At 40.9% G+C, this 19,093-nt stretch overlaps 2 protein-coding genes across 2 annotated transcripts in view; one reads left to right on the top strand and one right to left on the bottom strand.

Annotated features, from left to right (window-relative positions):
• The window catches only part of arl3b (ADP ribosylation factor like GTPase 3b), a 14,727-nt gene extending 5,461 nt beyond the window's left edge, over positions 1 to 9,266 (top strand). The window contains exon 7 of the mRNA XM_067487343.1: positions 13 to 9,266. Coding sequence (XP_067343444.1) covers positions 13 to 60 — 48 coding nt within the window. The 3' untranslated portion in view covers positions 61 to 9,266. The remainder of the gene's footprint in view (positions 1 to 12) is intronic.
• trim8b (tripartite motif containing 8b) lies at positions 8,414 to 19,093 on the bottom strand. The gene is made up of 5 exons (XM_067487333.1): positions 16,484 to 19,093; positions 12,177 to 12,272; positions 11,800 to 12,065; positions 11,542 to 11,657; positions 8,414 to 10,567 (listed from the first exon to the last, which is right to left on the bottom strand). The coding sequence occupies exons 1-5, from the start codon at positions 17,087 to 17,089 to the stop codon at positions 9,870 to 9,872; spliced, it is 1,782 nt and encodes a 593-aa protein (XP_067343434.1). The 5' UTR covers positions 17,090 to 19,093; the 3' UTR covers positions 8,414 to 9,869.

The raw sequence follows: 19,093 nt of genomic DNA, 5'->3' as shown, positions 1-19,093 counted from the left end.
TCTGCTTTTCAGGAGGGAATGAATTGGGTCTGCAAGAGTGTCAACTCCAAGAAAAAATAGCTTTGCTTCTAGTCTTCCACTACTCGGGAGGAACAGCAGCAGCAGCAGCAGCAGCACACAAACATACACTGACACACATTGCAACCTCCTGAGCCTTAGTACCATGGGATATACCCGTGAATGTAAACACACTACTAACCCAACATGGACTTTGGAGTTTGTAATAGTTTCATCAACAGCTATATCTCAATGTAATACTCCTAACCGAACCCTCTGTCCACTGTTACCTATTCCTCCTTGTTCTTTTCTCTCTTCCAACCACTAGTGATATCTCCATCATCATCCATTAAGTGAAACCCTCCTCATGTTCACTTGAGCCCCTGCCTTTAACCCTGGTTAAAGCTTGTCTCCCTTTCTACTTTTATCAGCAACATTATACACGCATCCCTTTTTTCAGGTATTGTCCCATCCTCTTTGAAAACTGGAATTATTACTCCCATTCTTAAAAAAACTGGTTCAGACCCTTCCAATTTTATTAATTTTAGGCCAATTACGATTTTAGTATTTCTCTCAAAAGTTCTGGAAAAAACAGATGCTGCTCAGGTCCACGATCCTCTTTCAAACCAGAGACAGACCTGGTAAAAATCACAATCTTTTTGATGCTTTATCTCGTGTGTGACCTTGAGTGTTGAGAAAGGCACCTATAAAATTATTCTATTATTATTATTATTATTATTATTATTATTATTATTATTATTATTATTATTATTATTATTATTATTATGTGTTAATATTATTATTTTAACGCCCTGCATTCCTGTATATGTGTCTGATGTTTACTAACCTCTACAAAGAGGAGAAGGGGGGGGCTGCCTTCAAAGGGAATATATGACAGGAAATGGACCCCCTCCACACTTCCACAGTCCACCTATGTCACCATTAGCTTCCCAGCCACCATCCACAGCCTGTCATACCTCAAGCATTTCCATTAACCTGATGCCAGCTTTTTTCATTATATCCTGTCCTGAGAACCTGTCATATGTCTCCTCCCACTTTCCTCATCTTTTTTTTCCCGTCTATCTTGTTATTAAAGCTTGACATTGGTTATTTTCTTTATCATTCCAAAATGGCTGTAAGTCCTTTTCCTGCTATGGCTCTGTTTGAAGTGAGGTATATTTTTGTAACTGTTTTATTTATGGTGGAGTAGAGTGTAGAGTGCTTTTAAAACTACAAACCAGTGTGCTATGTGCTGTCTGTCTGTGTGTGCGTGTGTGTGCCTGCGTGCGTGTGTGTGTGTGTGTGTGTGTGTAGAATTTCAAAGATGTAGGATGGTCTGACTCCCCACTAAAGGATATTACTGTAGATATTATTATGTATCCAAACAGATGATATTAAAGGGTTAAGAGAAACTACAGTTTTTGGATCAACTGTAAATAGATTGGCCCTTTGTTCATATGTTATGTTATGCACATTATAGAGTATAACTTACCCTGCTATAGTCTATAATGTTTGCATATCTAATATGTGCTGGCAGATTTTTAACAGAGGTGTACTTTATGTACTGTAAGTCCCCATGCATTTCTGTGCTTGTTGAATTAGTGAGAGAATTCAGTCTTCAGGCATTTCATTTTGATATTCTTGAATGTAATCTGTCCAGAATTGAAGGTACTGTATGTGAATAAACGATGAGAAATTCTTTGTGATATTACTGTTCCAACACATGCAGTGAAATTTTGTGGCTCTAGTGGTCACACGTTTGTAGCAGGAGGAGTTGGTTGTTGATGATGGTAACCACAGATTTGTGGGAGACAGCAGCAGTGGTAGAATAAATATCTATCAGTTTGGACTCTGACTTGTAGATGTCCTCTTACACAAATGTAAGATTGACAAAAAAGAATGACAAAATCATGGAATGAATAGAAACACAGATGTACTGTACTTGTGCTAAAGTCGACTTTTTAATGCTTATACTCATAACAGTGCATCACTACTTTACTTTAATAAGTGTCCAGTTCTGACCACTGCATCTGTGCTGATTTTGCCTTTTTATCACAGGTTTGTGTGGTTGGACTGCGGTGGAAAGTACTTTACTCAAACACTTCACTGGAACACTTTTACTTTCTGGCAAATTACATTTGAAATCATTGCATATGATAAAAACAAAATCCTCCATTGCTACATCTGATCCGTATATTTATATTTTAATTAAAATTGTTTTGGGGTTACAGAAGCAACCCCTCAGTCTGTCTTTATTTATTTTCAACAGGTTATTAATTAATCGATTAGCCAGTAAGTGCAGTGATCTGTGTCTGGCTGCAGAGAGCAGACCTACATATACTGATACATACTGACACACTGACAGCTTGTTACCAAACAAGAAATAATTGTTAGTTGAATGAATCAATTTTATTATAATGAGATGCGGTTTTATGGGATTTATTATAATTTGAAATGTATTTTGCTTTAACTATAACATGCTTTGTCATACATGTATGTCTAATTGTAACTGATCAGCAACATATTTAAATGAAAGCAAAAAATACTAACTGTTCCGAAAAGGTTTTTACAGCACTGAGACTTACATATAGTTACTCCGCAGTGCATATTTGTTTTTATTAAGGCTGAAAAATTAATTTTAGAGCTTCTACATTTAAACATGTCAAAAAGTTAAAGTCGCATTAACACTGAAATAACCAAATTAGATTCAGGTCAATTGCTCTAAAAAAGACATTTGGAGGATTCAGCAGTGTGTTTCTGCTGTAGGAACAGTGCTGTGCTGTGTGTTTTACTCTGTGTAACACTGTATGTGATTCAGAGGGCCTCAGAGACTTGCAAACAGCCTCTTCTTCTCTCACAAAGATTCTCATTGTCCGATCTTCCTCTTCTCTCACACAGACTGAATGTGCCTGTGTTGTTTTTCATTTCTAGTTCCTTACTCTCAGTTGCATTTAATTCTGTACTGTGGAAAATGTGATACACACAGGAAATCACATTTAAAAACATACAGGCATCTGATGGCATTATGATAAATAAGATAATTAGATTTCTGGTAGTGAGTTAGATGGGAAGTTTGGTGTTTCATCTCGTGCATTTCTCCAAGAGAAATCCACCTGGTGAGATCAGCTTTCTCTAATCCCTTAACCCGATAAAGGAAACCAGGTTTTCCATTAACACGACATCACTTTGTTTTGTTCTGCCGTATTTCCCCTAAAAGTTAACATGGCGACTCTAAAGCTAAAGTAGTTTTGTTACGGCACCCATCAGGACAATCTGCATCAGGGTTGTTGTTAGGGAATTCCTTCTTCCTTTTAGTCCACAAAATAACACATTGTACAAGTATTGGCATTGTCAGTGTACTTACAGTATAGCTGTTAAAGTAAATTTGCTGTTTACTAGCGCATCGGTGTAAACAACGGCAAGGCCATTGGCGTCATTCTTCACATACTTCCTCACGTCTGCAGGAATTAAAATGCCACTAGGGCGAAGACTAATCATCCCTGACTGACAACCGAATTCTCATGCGATACAGAGGTTAATGTTGTGGTCAAGGTAGAGAAAACAGCCACTAGCACCTAACGTATCACAGGTATCACAGGATACCTGTACAGGATAGAGGTTCTCAAGATAAGCAGGCACACGCGTAGTTATATATGATTTCCAGAAGTCAGGCAATGATGAATTACTAACATTATCTGTAGTCAGTTGTGGGGTTTATGGGGAGAAGGACCTGTATATAGTAAACTCAGTGAGACTGAAGTCTCTTTCCCAAATCCAAACCATGTCTGGAGAATCTGACCCAGACATTGCCTGGAGTTGTGAAACTGAAAACAGCATTTTCCAAATGAATATGAGAGAACATGCAAACCCCACACAGAAAGGCTACAGCCAGCAGGTAGAATCAAACCAGGGACCTTCTAGTTGTGACGCAGCAGTGCTAACCGCTCCACTACCTGTGCTGCCCTTTCTTTTTCCGTTTGAATTAAGATTAAAATTTCCCTCCACATAATTGCCAAAGGAAGCAAAACACATGGAATGGAGACCACCAGGGCTGCATAATATCGGGGGTCCAGATTTTTTTGCAATGCCACAGGATATTAGAGTTATCTTCTCACCTAGCTCTCTTTCAGAAAGCAAATAAGCATATCTCCCTTAATGTCAAGCTACTTCTATAATGAATTAGAGCTTTAGGAAGTGACTAAAGAGTCAATCAGTTTTCTTTTTGGGTAGTTTTCTTTTATGTTATGTCTCTTGTGTCTGTTGAAAGCTAAAAATGAAGTAGAAAAAGTTCTGTGGTTGTTTCGATCAGTGAATAAAAGCTTTTTTCCTTCCTCGCTGTGTGTGTGTGTGGGTGTAATTTAAAGGAGCCAGACAGTTGTTACGTTTGTTGTTACAGTTGTATGTGTGTGAGTGTGTGTGTGTGTTAGAGATACATATCAGAGACAACCAGATTATTATCCTACTTTCTCCGTCCTCAAGGATCAGACAGCTGTTCAGCAGCTGTGTGCATAACTGTGAGAAAATGTGTATGTCAGGAGTGAGTGGGGAGTGTTTGTTAGTGTGTGTGCGTGTGTGTGTGTGTGTGTGTGTGAGAGAGAGAAAGATAGAGAAGCAGCCCTGTAATTTATGCTGCACCTCCAACCCCACAGTTCTTGGCTGCCTGTGTCTCTGCTGAGGTTTGCTGATGTGAGAAAATGAAAGACAGCAAAATCGGATCAGTGCCTTCACCAGCTCAACTGGGGAAATAGGTGGGAGGAAGACGAGGGTGGAGCAAGAAACGCTATGATTGAAATGTTTGTTTTTTACGTGTACATTAACCACTGATTGTCCTGAGAAGGAAAGAAAGGTCATTCAGCATGAAAAACTTTATACTTTAAATTTCACACTCCTACTTTCATGTTTCCTTTAAAGTTGTTAATGGCCATTATTCTTGGAAACAGCAGCTGACACGACAGTCCCAGTACACAAGGTCAAATACGTAAAGGTTTACTTTAACTTTGTGGAAAACCAATGAGAAGATTGATACCACTCTGCTGTTTGTAGGCCCATGGTAAACATCATGATACAGCCAGAAGCCTTTGCTTAGCTTAGATTAGCATGAAGACTGGCAGCAGGGGAAAGGGCTGGCCTAGGATGTTTACAGCCTTTATGCTAAGCTAAGCTAACATTTATTGACCATACATTAAAGTGACGCTCTTATTGGCAAGACTATAAATACATGTATTTGCCAAACTATACCTGGGGCTTTTGGTGACATCACATGGACACGTGTAAAGTTTTTTAAAAGTCTTTGAAACAAATAGTCAGGTGTGTACTGAAACAGGTTTTACTTACAGAAATATTTGCAGGCCTTTCCCAGATCTTCCCGCAAACACCTATTAAAAGCTTAAACCTTCTGAATTAGTCACATGAAATGATTTTCTTCCACAGCTACAAGCAGTGATGGAAAGTTACTGTACTTTTGTAAAATGTTCATGTATCTGTACCTTACTTGAGTAGAGTAGATGTAATTATGACTACTTTTACTTTTACTCCACTATATCTAAAAGCAAACATCTGGACTTTTTACTCCACTACATTTCATTATTATCACTATACACATTTCACACTGAACTACTTTCTATTTTCTCCTTCTAGGGTCTTATTTAAAAGATTTATTTGACATATTAGCAGTACTCAAAGCGAGCTGTTATGCAGTAATTTTACTATTTAATCTTCTACACAAGTAGTTTAGAAATAAAAGTGAAAAAAGCATCCGATCTGTAACCCACCGTTTGTCTATTACCATTAATTAATTAATGTACTTTTACTTAACTGCTGTTTTTGAGTATTTCATCCACCAGTGGATTCAACATTTTATTACAAAATGTACTCTTTTTGTTACTTTGCCGCCATTGCAAATGAAAAAGCTAATTTCCAAATAAAAACCTGCATTTGGAAAGTTGAAAATGACATTTTGAAAATGCAAAATCTCCCGTTTTTTTAAACGTCTCTTCTTTTCTCATCCATTATTTCACCCCTTTATCCTGTTCAGGGTTGCAGGGTGCTGTCACTGGGCGAGAGGTGGGGTACACTCTGAACAGGTCTCCAGTCTATCAGGGCCAGAAGGACTGTGGGAGTAAACCTGAGTAGCTAGAAGATCTTTCTACAAATAACTATTTTTAAAAGACAACCAATTGATATGATTAACTCTGACCTCTGGAGCATTGTATTGTAGGTATTGTAGATCTTACCCCTATCACATTCTCCTTTTCACTTTCTTAATCTTAAAAAAAAAAAAAGATCCTTTTAAAAAAATTCAAGACACACCACCAATATTTTAACTACCATTTTAGCCACTGTGAACGTATTCTTTAAGTTTTTATTTCCAAACCTGAGCAGTTCTCTCCTAAATGTGTTTCTTTTTTATTGCCTGTTTACTCGCGCAAACACAAACACACAAGTGGATCATCCCTGGAGTCTGAATGGGATTGAGGCTCAAAGTGCTGGGTAGGGGAAAGCAGTAATGCAACAGCTTAATCAGGCTGATGGGAACACACACACACACACACACACACACACACACACACACACACACACCCCAAGACTCATTCTCTCCGACCTGATTTCTCACCCACACATACTTATGAGCCCTGTTTGTAGAGCTGGTTAAAGTTTTGTTTAAATGGATTTGTTCCTCTGTTAATGTGCTTCTTAAGTTAAATAAATATGCAAAAAGATAAACTGTCAAACTGAGAAAAAGCAGCCAGACAGATTATTTGCGTATTTCAGAGGGAACATCAGAGATTGCATGATGTTAGGGTACAAGTGGGAGGATGTAGCTTTTTTTAATGTCATATGAAAAGTAAGCAGATGACTGTGTAGGGATGAGTGTATGAAATGGAAAAACAAACTGAAAAAAAATGCTTTAGACCTATTCTCAACAAATCCCACAAAAAGACCAAAACCAACTGACTGACTGCACTAACTTTACACGTTGCTAAGACAGTATTGACAATACAACACACCATACTATCCCCTCTGTACATCAATTAAGGGAAATTTAAATAACTTTGCTTTCAATAATGACTGGTGTTAAAACAAGAGGTCTCCCACGTCACTGTAACACCCATTCTTTAGAATCCTGTCCATCACAATTGTTGTTTTTTAGGCTTTGGCATCAAAAATATTTTAGATTTTATAAATCTTTGAGTTTTAAGGGGAGCTCAGAGAAGCTGCCCTGTGCACACATATCATTCTGAACAGACAACAGAGGACAACACATTCATAATCATTATCTGTCCCAGCTGTGATGGGGTGAGAGGTGGGGTACACCTTGGACCGGAAGCCAGTCTATCTCAGCACCTACACAGACAACCATTTACACTTGCATTCAGACCTATAGGCTGTTTAAGTCTAATTAACCTAACATGCATGTCTTTGGACTGTGGAAGGAAAGAAAAATACCTGGAGGAAATCCACGCAAACTCCACACTGAAAGGCTGGACCTTCTAGCTGTAAGGCAGCAGCACTAGCAGCAGTGCACAGCAAAACATATTTCTAAGAGGAGTTGGGGATCCCCCCCTCAGCTCTGACAAAGAACTATAAAGACTATGAATAGCATATGGAAGCGACAGTACCGTTTATAGACTTGTGATGTGATGATATACATAAAACAATAAGGTAAGTCATTATGCATTCCCAAACACAGTGTAGCAGTTGTTAGCTTGCTGAGGAGAGGGACTCAGTTGAAGAAAGGAGAACTGAGACATTCAAATCCACTAGGGCTGACTGGGGATCGGACCAAAACAGGAAATTAATTCTTGAATTCATCTTCAGCATGAGCTCTAATAGAGGTGAATGGGAGTTGGAACGAACAGGAACTTAATGTGACCATGCACAGCTTTAAAGATATCATCTGTATTCTAACATGCTGATGTTAAAGCTGCAGTATGTGACTTTGTTATTATAATCACTGGAGGGGACACGGACATGAAATCTCATGGCAATCTATTCACTAAAAAGATATCATCCTTGGAGCTGAGTCACTAACATGGCACAACCACTTGGGCACTGTATTGTATTCTGAGCCAATTCCAGAAATGCTGTTCTAGCTCCAAGTGTGTATTAATCTACGGCTAGAAATAGTCCCCAACAAATGCACCATATACTCCTCTGTCGAGTAGAGCTTATTGGAAACCACGGTGCCCCACCTATTTTAGGAGAGTACAGAGCCTTATTGATGATCCTTTATGGATTCATGTCTTGACTCGAGGGTAACTTGACTTCTAAGAGATGGAATAACATTGTTGGATTTGATCTTTTCATGTGATTTATTGACAATAGAAATGTAGACTCTATAGGTTCATATTTATAGACCTGTTTTAAATAACCATGGGAAAATGGGAGTTGCACATATAAAGCTGACAGTGAAAACTGGTTTTAGTTTGTTCATTTATTTGGAACCCTCCTCCAAATCACATTTGTAATTTTTCCATTTCACAAAATATTTACAAAAAAAAGATACTTTTGTTTTTTTTTTTTTCATCTTTATGTTAACTGCTGTAACAGCCTCTTTTTAGCACGATGAATCATTGCTTACATGTAGCAGTCCAGTCATGTTCCTTTAGAAAAAGTTCATGAAAAAATTCCTCCCACCCTTCTTTTCTTTCATACACTCATCTTAAAACTGCATACAGTTTTTCCCCTATTGTTCCTTTTTTTGAGTGCTTAAAAAAAACCTCTTCCTTGCATGCTTTCAGCTGCAAACAGGAAGCCAAGAGCTCATGTGCTTATTGAGAGGAAGTGACATCTTTGCCCTGCAGGAAGTACAATTACAGCATCATAAGATCCTCCGGATGCTTGATTGGTTTGGTCTGTCCAATCTTGTCTTTTTTTTCTCTCTAAAATGAGAGTCTCTCTAGACAAGAATGAAACCTACAGATCTACCAGATAACCCAAAGTCTTAGTAGTTACTAAATGGAAACAGTCTTTGTCAGATAAACATTTTCTGTCCTGTGGGAAGCCTGGCAGCAGGAAGGGAGTGCTAGGCATTAGGGCCAAATCCCCCAAAACGACACAGCTTAGTGTCCCTCTGTGGGTGAGTATCTGTAGTCCAGGCATATCAAGGCGTCCACAAGTGCATTGTGGGTGTTCCATGGAAGAGCGTTTTGTGTTCAAGCCATACAATCCATCCCTGAACTCAGCAAAGAAAGGAAGAAGTGCCGTGATAATAAAAATCAAGAGACACGAAGGGACTGCAACCTCCCCACCCCCACCCCCACACACACTTTTTTAAGATCTTTTAAACAAAGTCAGCTGAGCAGAAAAAAAAACATGATGCTAACAACATAAGGGATCTGACCTTGGTACAACTGGAGGGGTGATATTATCAGAGAAACATTTGGTGCTAAACTGTAAACACTGCACGGTTTTTATTTTATTATCCATTTCCCTTTAGCCTTAGTGAGACATCGAGATTGGGCATGAGTATATTTTCCTATTAATCCCTCTCCTGCTCTATAAATTATTAAAAAAAATAAAATAAAAAAATCTTCTCCTCTCCTTTACTCTTTCGTCTCTTGTCTCTTATTTGTGGTGAGCCGGGTTGTGCCAAAGTGAGACCGGATCGCTAATTGTGTTTTCTGTATTATACACTACATGAAACACTGATGGAAGTTAAAGAAAATAAAATCACAAAAGAGATCAACCCTGCCCCCGAATGTGTTTACATGTTCTACATCTGTGTGTGCACGTGTGGATATTAACATTTGTTTTAAACTGTGTATAGTATAACTGCATTGTGTTTTTACCGAATAATAAGTCGGTAAAGGTGTGCTATTTTGGTACCTGTCCCTATATCCAAGTGTGTGTACATGTGTGTGTCTACGCTGTTAACTGGTGACGTAGTGCTTTGTAGAAGGCTGCCCATACAGCCCGTAGAAATCTGCATGTCTGTGTGTCTGTGAGGCGTCAATCCAGTCCCTCACTGCCAAGCCCTGCATGGATGGACCTCCTGAAGCCAAGCCGGGGGGAGGCGGGTAGTCTTGGGTGCTGACCCAAGGGAAAGAGCCTGAGCGTGGGTACGGGGGATGGCTGCGGTGGCCTGACACAGAGGGCACTCCGGAGCAATAGCAGTTATCCATCGTACAAACCAGGATCTTCCGGCCGCCGTATTGAGGCAGCACAGCCTGCTGGGAGGAGTGCGAGGAGCTGCTGCCTCCAGGAGGAAAGTGCGAGGAGCCAAACACAGACCCTGAATGGTGATTGGTGAGCGAGCCACTTCCGCTTCCCGTTCCACCACTCTCACTGATGTGGGGTGGGCCACAAGGACCGAGAGGCTGCTGATTGGCAGACTGGCCTTCTCCAGAGGCAGAGCTGGAGCCCAGGTACGGCTGCTTCGCTAACGATGAAGATGAAGATGAAGAAGAGGAGGAGTCCTTGAAACCAGAAGCTGCATTTTTCCCAACGCTCCCATTCCCCTCTGGGAAGGCAGTGGAATGTTTCCGTTTCTCTGCTCCAGAGCCAGAGCTCTGACCACTGGGAAACGCAGGAACAGACTGCAGGAAGGTTGAGGGAAGGGTGACGGGAGCTGAGAAGGAAAAGTGTGAAAGGGGGCAAGATAAGTGGTAATTGAAATAAAAACACATTAATGACTGTCATGCCCTGCATTAAAAACTATTCATTTGGGATTTGGTTTCAAGTTGGTAAAATATCTAGATTTGTGTATATTGACAGCGAAGCAAATGCTTTATTTAAAATTTCACTCACATTCTGACTCGCTAATCCTATGGTGGTCCTGAGTTGCAAAACAATGAGACATTTAAAAAAAAACTAAAATTTTTCCAGGATTTGCAACAACAGTTGTTTCAGTTGTTGTGTTCTGAGCTGAAGATCATGTCAGGGTTAACTTGTGTATTCTGAAACTCATCTTGTCCGACTTTAGTTCCGTCCAGTTTTTCTGTAATAACAAATGTTGATGTGTTTCCTCTAACGTCATTGTGTTTTGTAAAATGGGTTTTGCAGTTGAGGACCACCAATATAAACTCTTTAAGCGTGCTGATGACAAAGCAGAAACAACAAGCCTTTGTTTAAATATTTGTCTAATAATTTAAAGGAAGAACTTATGTTATTTTGGATGAATGTGAGAAGGTGCCTGTCCTTAGCCTAATGCTAGTGTTACGCCATATTCTGTAACCCCTCATACTCAGTGACCTGAATACTTCAGGTAATCTATTTAGGCAATTTATTTTATTAATATTCCAGGAATAATAATGTAGAATGAGTATTATCTTTACTTTATTTTTTTATGTGTGAGGAGCAAAATAAGTGTAGATAAAGATGCCTCACAGTGGGGAAAAGTATGTCACTTCAGCAGAATGTATATAGTCTAGTTCTATAATTATTTACTGCAGTTTTTTTTTGTGTCAGGCTAGATTCCTAAATATTAGTACTGTATATATTTATTTAAATTAGTTTAGTTTTTAGACTAAATAAAGACCCTTAAAAATAGATTCTGAACCAAGTTCCGATATAATTGTTAATTAAAACCTTTAAAGGCCTTACCTTCCAGTGTTCTCTTCAAGCTCTTTTCTCTTTTCGAGATTTCAGAAAGGAACAGTTTAGAGTTTAGATTCCCGACTTTGTAAGGAGGGAGACTGCTGCCCACGCATGCCTGAGACCTGCAGCAAGTGCAAAGATAAGCAAAATTCAACATAAGATGTCTACTTGGAAACATCACCTGCGTATCTCAGAACCACAGGCAAAACCGGCCATTTTAGAAATCCAGATTACAAAAAAAAAATAAAATAAATAAACTCTCACCTGTCTGTGAGGATTTTAACGGGTTTGGTGTTTTTCATAAAGCTCAGTTCCTCTGCCTTACTGAAGGCCGTGTGAATCGAGCTCAGCAGCTTCTGGGCTTCGTGGCGCTGCTCCCCCAGAGCTAGAATTTGGGCAGTGTTCTCCTGGCAGAACCGAGACTGAGCCCGATCGAGAGCCTCCAGCGCACGGCCGAGATCTTCCTCCAGAAGCTGGTGCATCCGCTGGTACTGCAGACGCACCTCCTCTTTCAGCTCACATACCCTGTCCTGTAGACAGACAAACATGAATCAATTAAGAATTTTGCCATATGCGTTATGTAAAACAGTGTAGACTCTTTTGAAATGGTTTACAGTCACACCCAGAGAGCAAAAACGTACCTCAACCACACATTTGTCAGAGTCAAGTTTGCAAAGCTGTTCTTCAATCTCCTGCACTCGTTCCTCCACGCGCTCCTGCTGTCTTAACAGGTTTTGCTGTGAGGTAAGAAATGGACACAGAAAAAAAGTCTTAAGCTCTGAAATGCTGTGACCTCAGTTAGCCATTAGCATCCCCTCCCCATGCCTGAGATATTAGAATCCGGGAGCTAGCTAATTTAGTCTCCATCCAACACACAATCCCTGTGGGGGAAGAGGGAGGGGACGCTGTCATAGCAACCAGCAGCTATTTTGTGTTTGCATTAGTGAGTGAGGACTAATGTTGGGGGAGCTGAGGTAGATAAATGGGCATACGGAGACAGAAAAAGCTGCAGTAGCTCTTCCCTCTCTACTCTCCCCTCAGTGCACCTCCTCTCCTCTGCCTCCCACTTTCTGAGATTTTTGAAAGATGCACTTGTATTCATGCATTACAGGCTCCTCTGTGAGCTACAGCAATGTTGTGGCATCAACATTTGATACTTCTGGGATGATGATGGCATGTGAACAGCAGCAGATGCCTGCTCAGGCCAAATTAAGATGCCCCTTCAGTTCAGCTGGTGTTCCAGATAAGGAAAAGCATAACAAATGGCTTCATATGGGCTTTATGAGTCCTTCAAGTCTCCTCCCTACATTGTATCTTATGATCATTAGGAGTGTCACTGAAACAGACTTGTTAATGAACCTTAATGTTCTTAATACTTAATGTGACATATGAACAATGCTAGCTTAACATTCATGCTAGCTTAACATTCATGATAGCGATGCATACTGATTATATTTACAGTAAGCCCAATGCAATCTGAATTTGAACAAAAAAGACTCTCCAGTCATGCTGGCAGCTCTGTGAGGCTCTACGTTGGCACAAAAAAATGCTGAAATCAATCTACTCTGCTCTGTCCAGCCCTCCCTCGCCCAGCTCTTCTGTTCTTCAGAAATTCATTGCTATTAAATTACAGTAAAGGAGAATGTCTAAATAATACTGATCAAGCAGAAATTGTTGAACTTCTGTGGTAGCCTTAATCAAACACTTTTCAGAAGTGAATATCTCTGCACTGCTGCCATTTTTGTTCCTAAAATCTGTCATGGGAGGCTTTGAAGGCAACTCTTCACATTATGGTTTTGAAGCATATCTATAGAAAAATATTTTCAAAACGTTACATATTGCTCCAATTTACCTATTTGACAAGCTGCAACCAGCCTTTTTGTGTTTTTAGCTTTAAAAATGTCCCTAACCATTAGTAGATTTTTAATTTTTTTTATGATTAACAGCAAACAAACATTAATGTATGTCAATATCATGGTGGTGCTGGAAAAGTCGGTAGAATTTATCCTCTGGAGATCATGACAATCCGTCTAAAAGTTATTGAGTTATTTCAGCCTGGAACAAAATGGTGGACTAAAATAAAAAAATGGAATCTGTCAATCCCACAAGTCAATATGCACATTTTAGAGCCTTAAGGTGTTTTTATACACCCCCATCATCATCACCACCACAATTACAAAGCTTCAACCAAACACAGTTGATATGATAGGAATGAAAACCTGCATATTTCTGGGCCTCAGTAGCACATGGCTGGGAACCACTGCCCTAGATAATCTCTCTCTCTCCCTCCCTCTCTCTCTCTCACACACACACACACACACACACACACACATGCACACAGTTGGTATGGTTAGATCCAGGACTGTGACCCGGTTGTGCTGATTGATTGAGTTAGGCTCAGAGCAAAAGCCAGGGGAAAAACAGGGTCGAAGGAGCTGAAGCTTCCCAGAGTGGAGGACGAAATGCATGGCATTTCTCTCTTTTTTGGAGGGGGGGATGATAAAAAGGGGAGGGTGGTCTTTAGCTGTCATTTCATCACAGTGTCTTTTCCATCAGAGTCAACAGGACAGAAAAGCAGAGCCTGGGGGAAGGTCAGCCCTTGCCTGGAGTGGCTGGTGTGAGCGAGTGAGGTGAATTTGGTGATGGTGGTGGTGGTGGGGTTAGAGAGGTGAAGTGCTGGGGAGTGGCTGTAGGGTGGTGTGTTTTTGCAAGAAAGGGTGGGGGTCCACCCTGCATTCCTTGATCAGACTCAACACAGAGATTGCATGAGCACAAATATAAAAAAAAAAGTATACAAATAAAGGTTGATGTGACTAAAATCATTGTGTGGTTATACTCTGAATAAATAAAATGTATAATTTTTAACAATGGTGATACATGGTTACAGCCTGTCTGACACTGGATTCTTGTAGCCAATAAGAATATACATTTTAGTGTGTATAAAATGAATCCAATAAGAACACATTGAGTGATAATTAGTTTTTATGTTGACACAACTGACATATTAATAAAAATCTACTGTTTTGATATGTTGTAAGAAATTGTGGCCTTGCTGTAACATTGCCAATACAGCTCGACCGACTACTTAAAAAAAAAATAAAAATTAAAAAAAAGCCCAATAACAAAACAAAATCCTTATGATTAAAGCTGCAATGATTTGATCATTAATTGATGATACAACTGACAGAAAAGTAATTTTAAATCCAATCCAGTCACACATATGTCCAAACAGTGATTGTTTATTGGCTGGTCCTTCCTCTTGCCAACTTCCCTTTCTGTCTGAGATCAAGTCACCTCTACATTATTTATTTTACTTTTTTGTAGCAGCATGATCCTGGTGGTTTTTTACATTCATTCTGAAATGTTGCCTAATGTTCTAAACTTCTTACATTAATTTGGTTCAAAGGGCTCTGCAAAACACTTAGCCCTGTGTCTAAGCATTTTTATGGCAGCATTTTAAACCCTGCGCTCTATGTCAACATGCCAACAGAATGATACACGCTAGTCTCACAGACGGACATGCTTTATTCTATATTGCATATTATTAATTTATGAAGAAAGATCACATTGTAATTCTGATTAAAAAGATTGTGATATGACCTATAAGCCAATTTGCCCAACCCTAGTTTATAATAAAATAGGAATTTAGGCTGATGTTACATAAGTTTGTTAAAAGATTAACCTTTGATATCTGCTTCAGGGCAGGACAGTCGCATTACAAGTATTGATGAAAAAATTCTGGTTTTACATTTTCACCAGGACACATCTGATGGGTCTTGTGTCTGAGACAACGGTTAACTATACATAAAGCTGAGTCATACCATTACCAAGAGGAAATACATTCTAGGGTTGACACCTAAACAGGGTGTGGGGTGAACCATATGAGTCAGTTGGCAGTGAAGCCTCCATGGTTTTCCTCTGACTACACTCCCTTGTCACACACCCATATAAAAAGAACAAAAAAGGCGGAGGAAAACCAATCCGGCCTCTGCTCGAACCGACAACAGCACACACCAAACCCCCAGGAAGGGAAGAGGTTAATAAAAAAACCCCAAGCAGGCTGCAGAATCAAGTGACGAATCACTCTAATCCCCCTTCCCCTCAACTCCCCCACCACCCCTGCCTCACAACTGGCGATCCCTGAGCTAGGATGCACCTGTGCTGGGGAGATAAGGCCCTCTGAGGGCCCCTCATTGTTCCACACTCGACTGCATTGTTTGTCATTCCAACAGATGAGAATGGAGTGGATCAGGACTGAGAAATGCACAAGACTAACGCAGGCGCCAAAATGCAATTGTTTCTTAAAATGGGAAATTCTGTTTTAGATAGAGTGAACTGGTGAATACATAGATCATGAACTGATCATGAAAGCTTTGCACCCCAAAACCTACATTTAATGTGGCAATGCCAAATAAAATATTGTTTGTAGATTATGATGGTTACTTGCTGACAAGCGAGCGGACAAACAATGGCCTCACTGGCTTGCAAGATAGTGTTTTAATGCACAACCTTTGGTACCTTAGTCAGCACTTATTGATCAACGGTGAATAGTCGAAATCTTTTGCAAAGGGATGCAACTATCGATTGTTTTAATTATCCATTAATCTACAGATTACTTTAGTGATTAGTGGATTTGTTCACATATAAATGTCAGCAAAGAGACCTCAGAGCACAGGATGTTTTCAAATTTTCAATTTTTGTTGAGAGAAAATCTGGAAACATTCAGATTAGAGAAGCTGCAAACAGTGAAAGTTTGTTGTTTTTGCTTAAAAAAAAAAATCTAAACAACTTTTAGTTTAGTCTGACGTTCGATTTCATGATGAGCCAGCATCGAAGTCAAACTAATGGCTGTGCTTTTCTTCTTCTCACACTGCGAGTGTGCAACTACACCCTGAACTGAATAAGAAGTGACTGAACATGTGTCTGTACGGTATTTAAATTTCCTTACTCTGATGTCATTGCGTCGCAGCTCCACGTCAGTGACGGCATGGCCGTGGCTGGGGTGGCACCGGGCGAAGCAGCAGTACTGACACACGGCCGTCTGTTCGGCCTCGCAGTGGTACAGCCTGTACTCATCATGCTGAGGGCAGGTCCAGGCCTTTACCGCCTCCGCCTCCACCAACAGGTGCCCCAGGGCCGAGCACGGCTGCTGCAGGTGCGTCTGGACGTGGGACTGGCAACACGGGGCGTTGCAGCGCAGGCAGACTTTGACTGCTGGAAGTGGTGGGCCACGACGGCACAAGATGCATTGCAGCACCGGCGTGGTGGCCTTCTCCACGCTCAGGGCGTTGTACTTCTCAACTATGTTGGACAGTTTGTGGTTCTTCTCTAGGCTGGGCTTCTGTGTGTAAGCATGATTACACTCAGGGCAGCGGGCCAGTGAGGAGTCTTTGGCCCAAGCCTCGCTGATGCAGCCCCGGCAGAAATTGTGCTTGCAGGGCAGCTGGATGGGATCTGAGAACACGTGCAGGCAGATGGGGCAGATGAGCTCCTCTTCAAAACAGTTCCTCCACGTCTCAGCCATGTCAGAGGCCATCGTGATGCGGGCAGGCATACACTAACAGTTACCGACTTCTTCCAGACCTCTAGGCCTCTGTCTGAGCACAGGAAACCTGACGCTCTCAAAATGAGTCTTGTGGAAAAGATAAAAACAGACCAGATGCCGCCCCTTACAGATCAGTCTGTATGTTTCAGCCAAATCAGTGAGTCTCCCTGACAGATGACGAGTATTGCTTATTGCTGCAGCATGAAGGCAAATTCCAGAAAATTGATCAGAGAAGGCTTCGGGCGCTGATGACAACACCTTGGCGATTTCAACACACAGCAGGGGCTGACGTTTTACAGATTACAGTAAATGGTGCTTTCCTTTCCTCTAAATCACTCACATAGAAACATCGGGCCTGTCTTTACAGCTTCCCTGTGTGTTTATAGGCCTACAGGAAGCTAAAACGGCCTGTCAGTTACAGGTAAACCATAAAATGCAAACAAGGCACAAAGAACTAACTATCCACACAATTACTTATAGGAAATTGAGATGAATCAATCTGTATCTGAAAAGACACTTGATCCTTTTCTGCTGCCCGCACAGGCCCCTTATCTTGAGCTTCCTTCACTCCAACGTCGGATTATGATTGACTGTGGTCCAATTCAGGCAAACAACCGAAGCATGAAAAGCATGAGAAAGGACTGCCCCAGTCCACACCCTGATTGCTATTCATACACACACAAACACAAACACACACACAGAGCTTTTAAGAAAAAACAACAACAAAAAAAACCCCGAATCTGTTTTATCAGGACCTCAAGGACGCTTGAATCTCTGAATAATCACAACGCAGCGCAATGCTTTTGTCCGCTGAATCGCAAATAAGTATCCGAGAAGCCTGCACCAGCAATTCAATTATCCATACAGCCAGCAAAGGGTTGTCGGTAGCGACAAGGAATCCGGTTTTATAGGTCAGATTAAGAACACACGTACCCCCAGCACTTCAATTGGACATATAAGCGACATTTCTGTTTGATGAATATCGCCTGCTCTGTGGCACAGCTCGCATTTCTGTACACAAGGCCTCGGATTTGCCTTTCTACCAGTTTTCTGTCGACAACAAAAGGCCTTGTGCTCTCACTAAACACAAAATCGTACCCGGGCCATCATTGCGAGGCTGTTTACTGCATAGTTAATCGTTTTTAATAGTCGAGTCCAGCTCCTGCGCACAAAACAAAGGCTTTAAGGATCCGCAGGAATGTTGGGTGCTGTTGCAGAGCCTTTTGCTCTCCCCCGCCGACACATCCATCAAATATCTCCGGACCCTTGGGTTTTTAAATTGTTATTATTATTTTATCAGCTCTAGCCTCTTTTTGTACCTCGTCCCCACCTTAATCACTTATAGTCACCTCAGCCTTTAGCCAACAACATATTTATCTACTTCCTTATCTCGATTAAATCGTGTAAATTACCTCAGACGTCACCTCACCATTTTCTAGCATAGCACAGGTACAGATAAACACTGGACTCTTTCTGAATTCTTATTACTTAATATACGACAAAGTCATTGTTTTTAAAAGCAGCCATATTTGTCTATTTTCGCCTAGTAAAAATACAAAACTATACCCAGGTAATCTTAAAGGGGACGTCGCGTTTCTGTCCTTGTTAGGGCTAGCTGTCATCAGCCATCTTGCAAATCCTCATTTATAAAATATCCGCCGTGGAAACGCTGGTTCACCAAAGCTGCTTTTCGATAGCTGATCTACACAGTCCCCTCAACGCAGAATCCCGTTTTTAGACAGAAATCACGGCCTTTTTTTCCCCCCATCGGTGTTGTGGGTCCACAGCAGCAGTCTCAAAACGGTTATTTTACCGCGGGCCGATCCGGTCTGTGTGTGCGCTGTGAGTCGAGTCCGTGGTTCGTAAAATCCAACACGGTTGTGAATAATTTGTGTTTTCTCTCTCCCCCCCCCCACCTCCTTCTTTCTCTGTCTCTGTCGGTCAGGCTTTAGAGAGAGAGGAGGAATGCAGGCGAACTGGCCGAGTCTCCAAACCCGCGTCAACACACCAGTA

This window comes from Channa argus, chromosome 20 (assembly GCF_033026475.1).
Source record: "Channa argus isolate prfri chromosome 20, Channa argus male v1.0, whole genome shotgun sequence".
Lineage (NCBI taxonomy): Eukaryota > Metazoa > Chordata > Actinopteri > Anabantiformes > Channidae > Channa > Channa argus.
Note: the sequence above shows the minus strand (reverse complement) of the source record. Positions and strands in the feature narration are given on the sequence as shown.

Excerpts from the sequence above, each read along its gene's own strand:
- trim8b (XM_067487333.1), bottom strand. The coding sequence starts at position 17,089 with ATGCCTGCCCGCATCACGATGGCCTCTGACATGGCTGAGACGTGGAGG. Across the intron at positions 11,658-11,799 it reads GTTAAAATCCTCACAGACAG|GTCTCAGGCATGCGTGGGCA; the intron begins GTGAGAGTTTAT and ends CACTTGCTGCAG. Across the intron at positions 10,568-11,541 it reads CTTGAAGAGAACACTGGAAG|CTCCCGTCACCCTTCCCTCA; the intron begins GTAAGGCCTTTA and ends TTTCCTTCTCAG.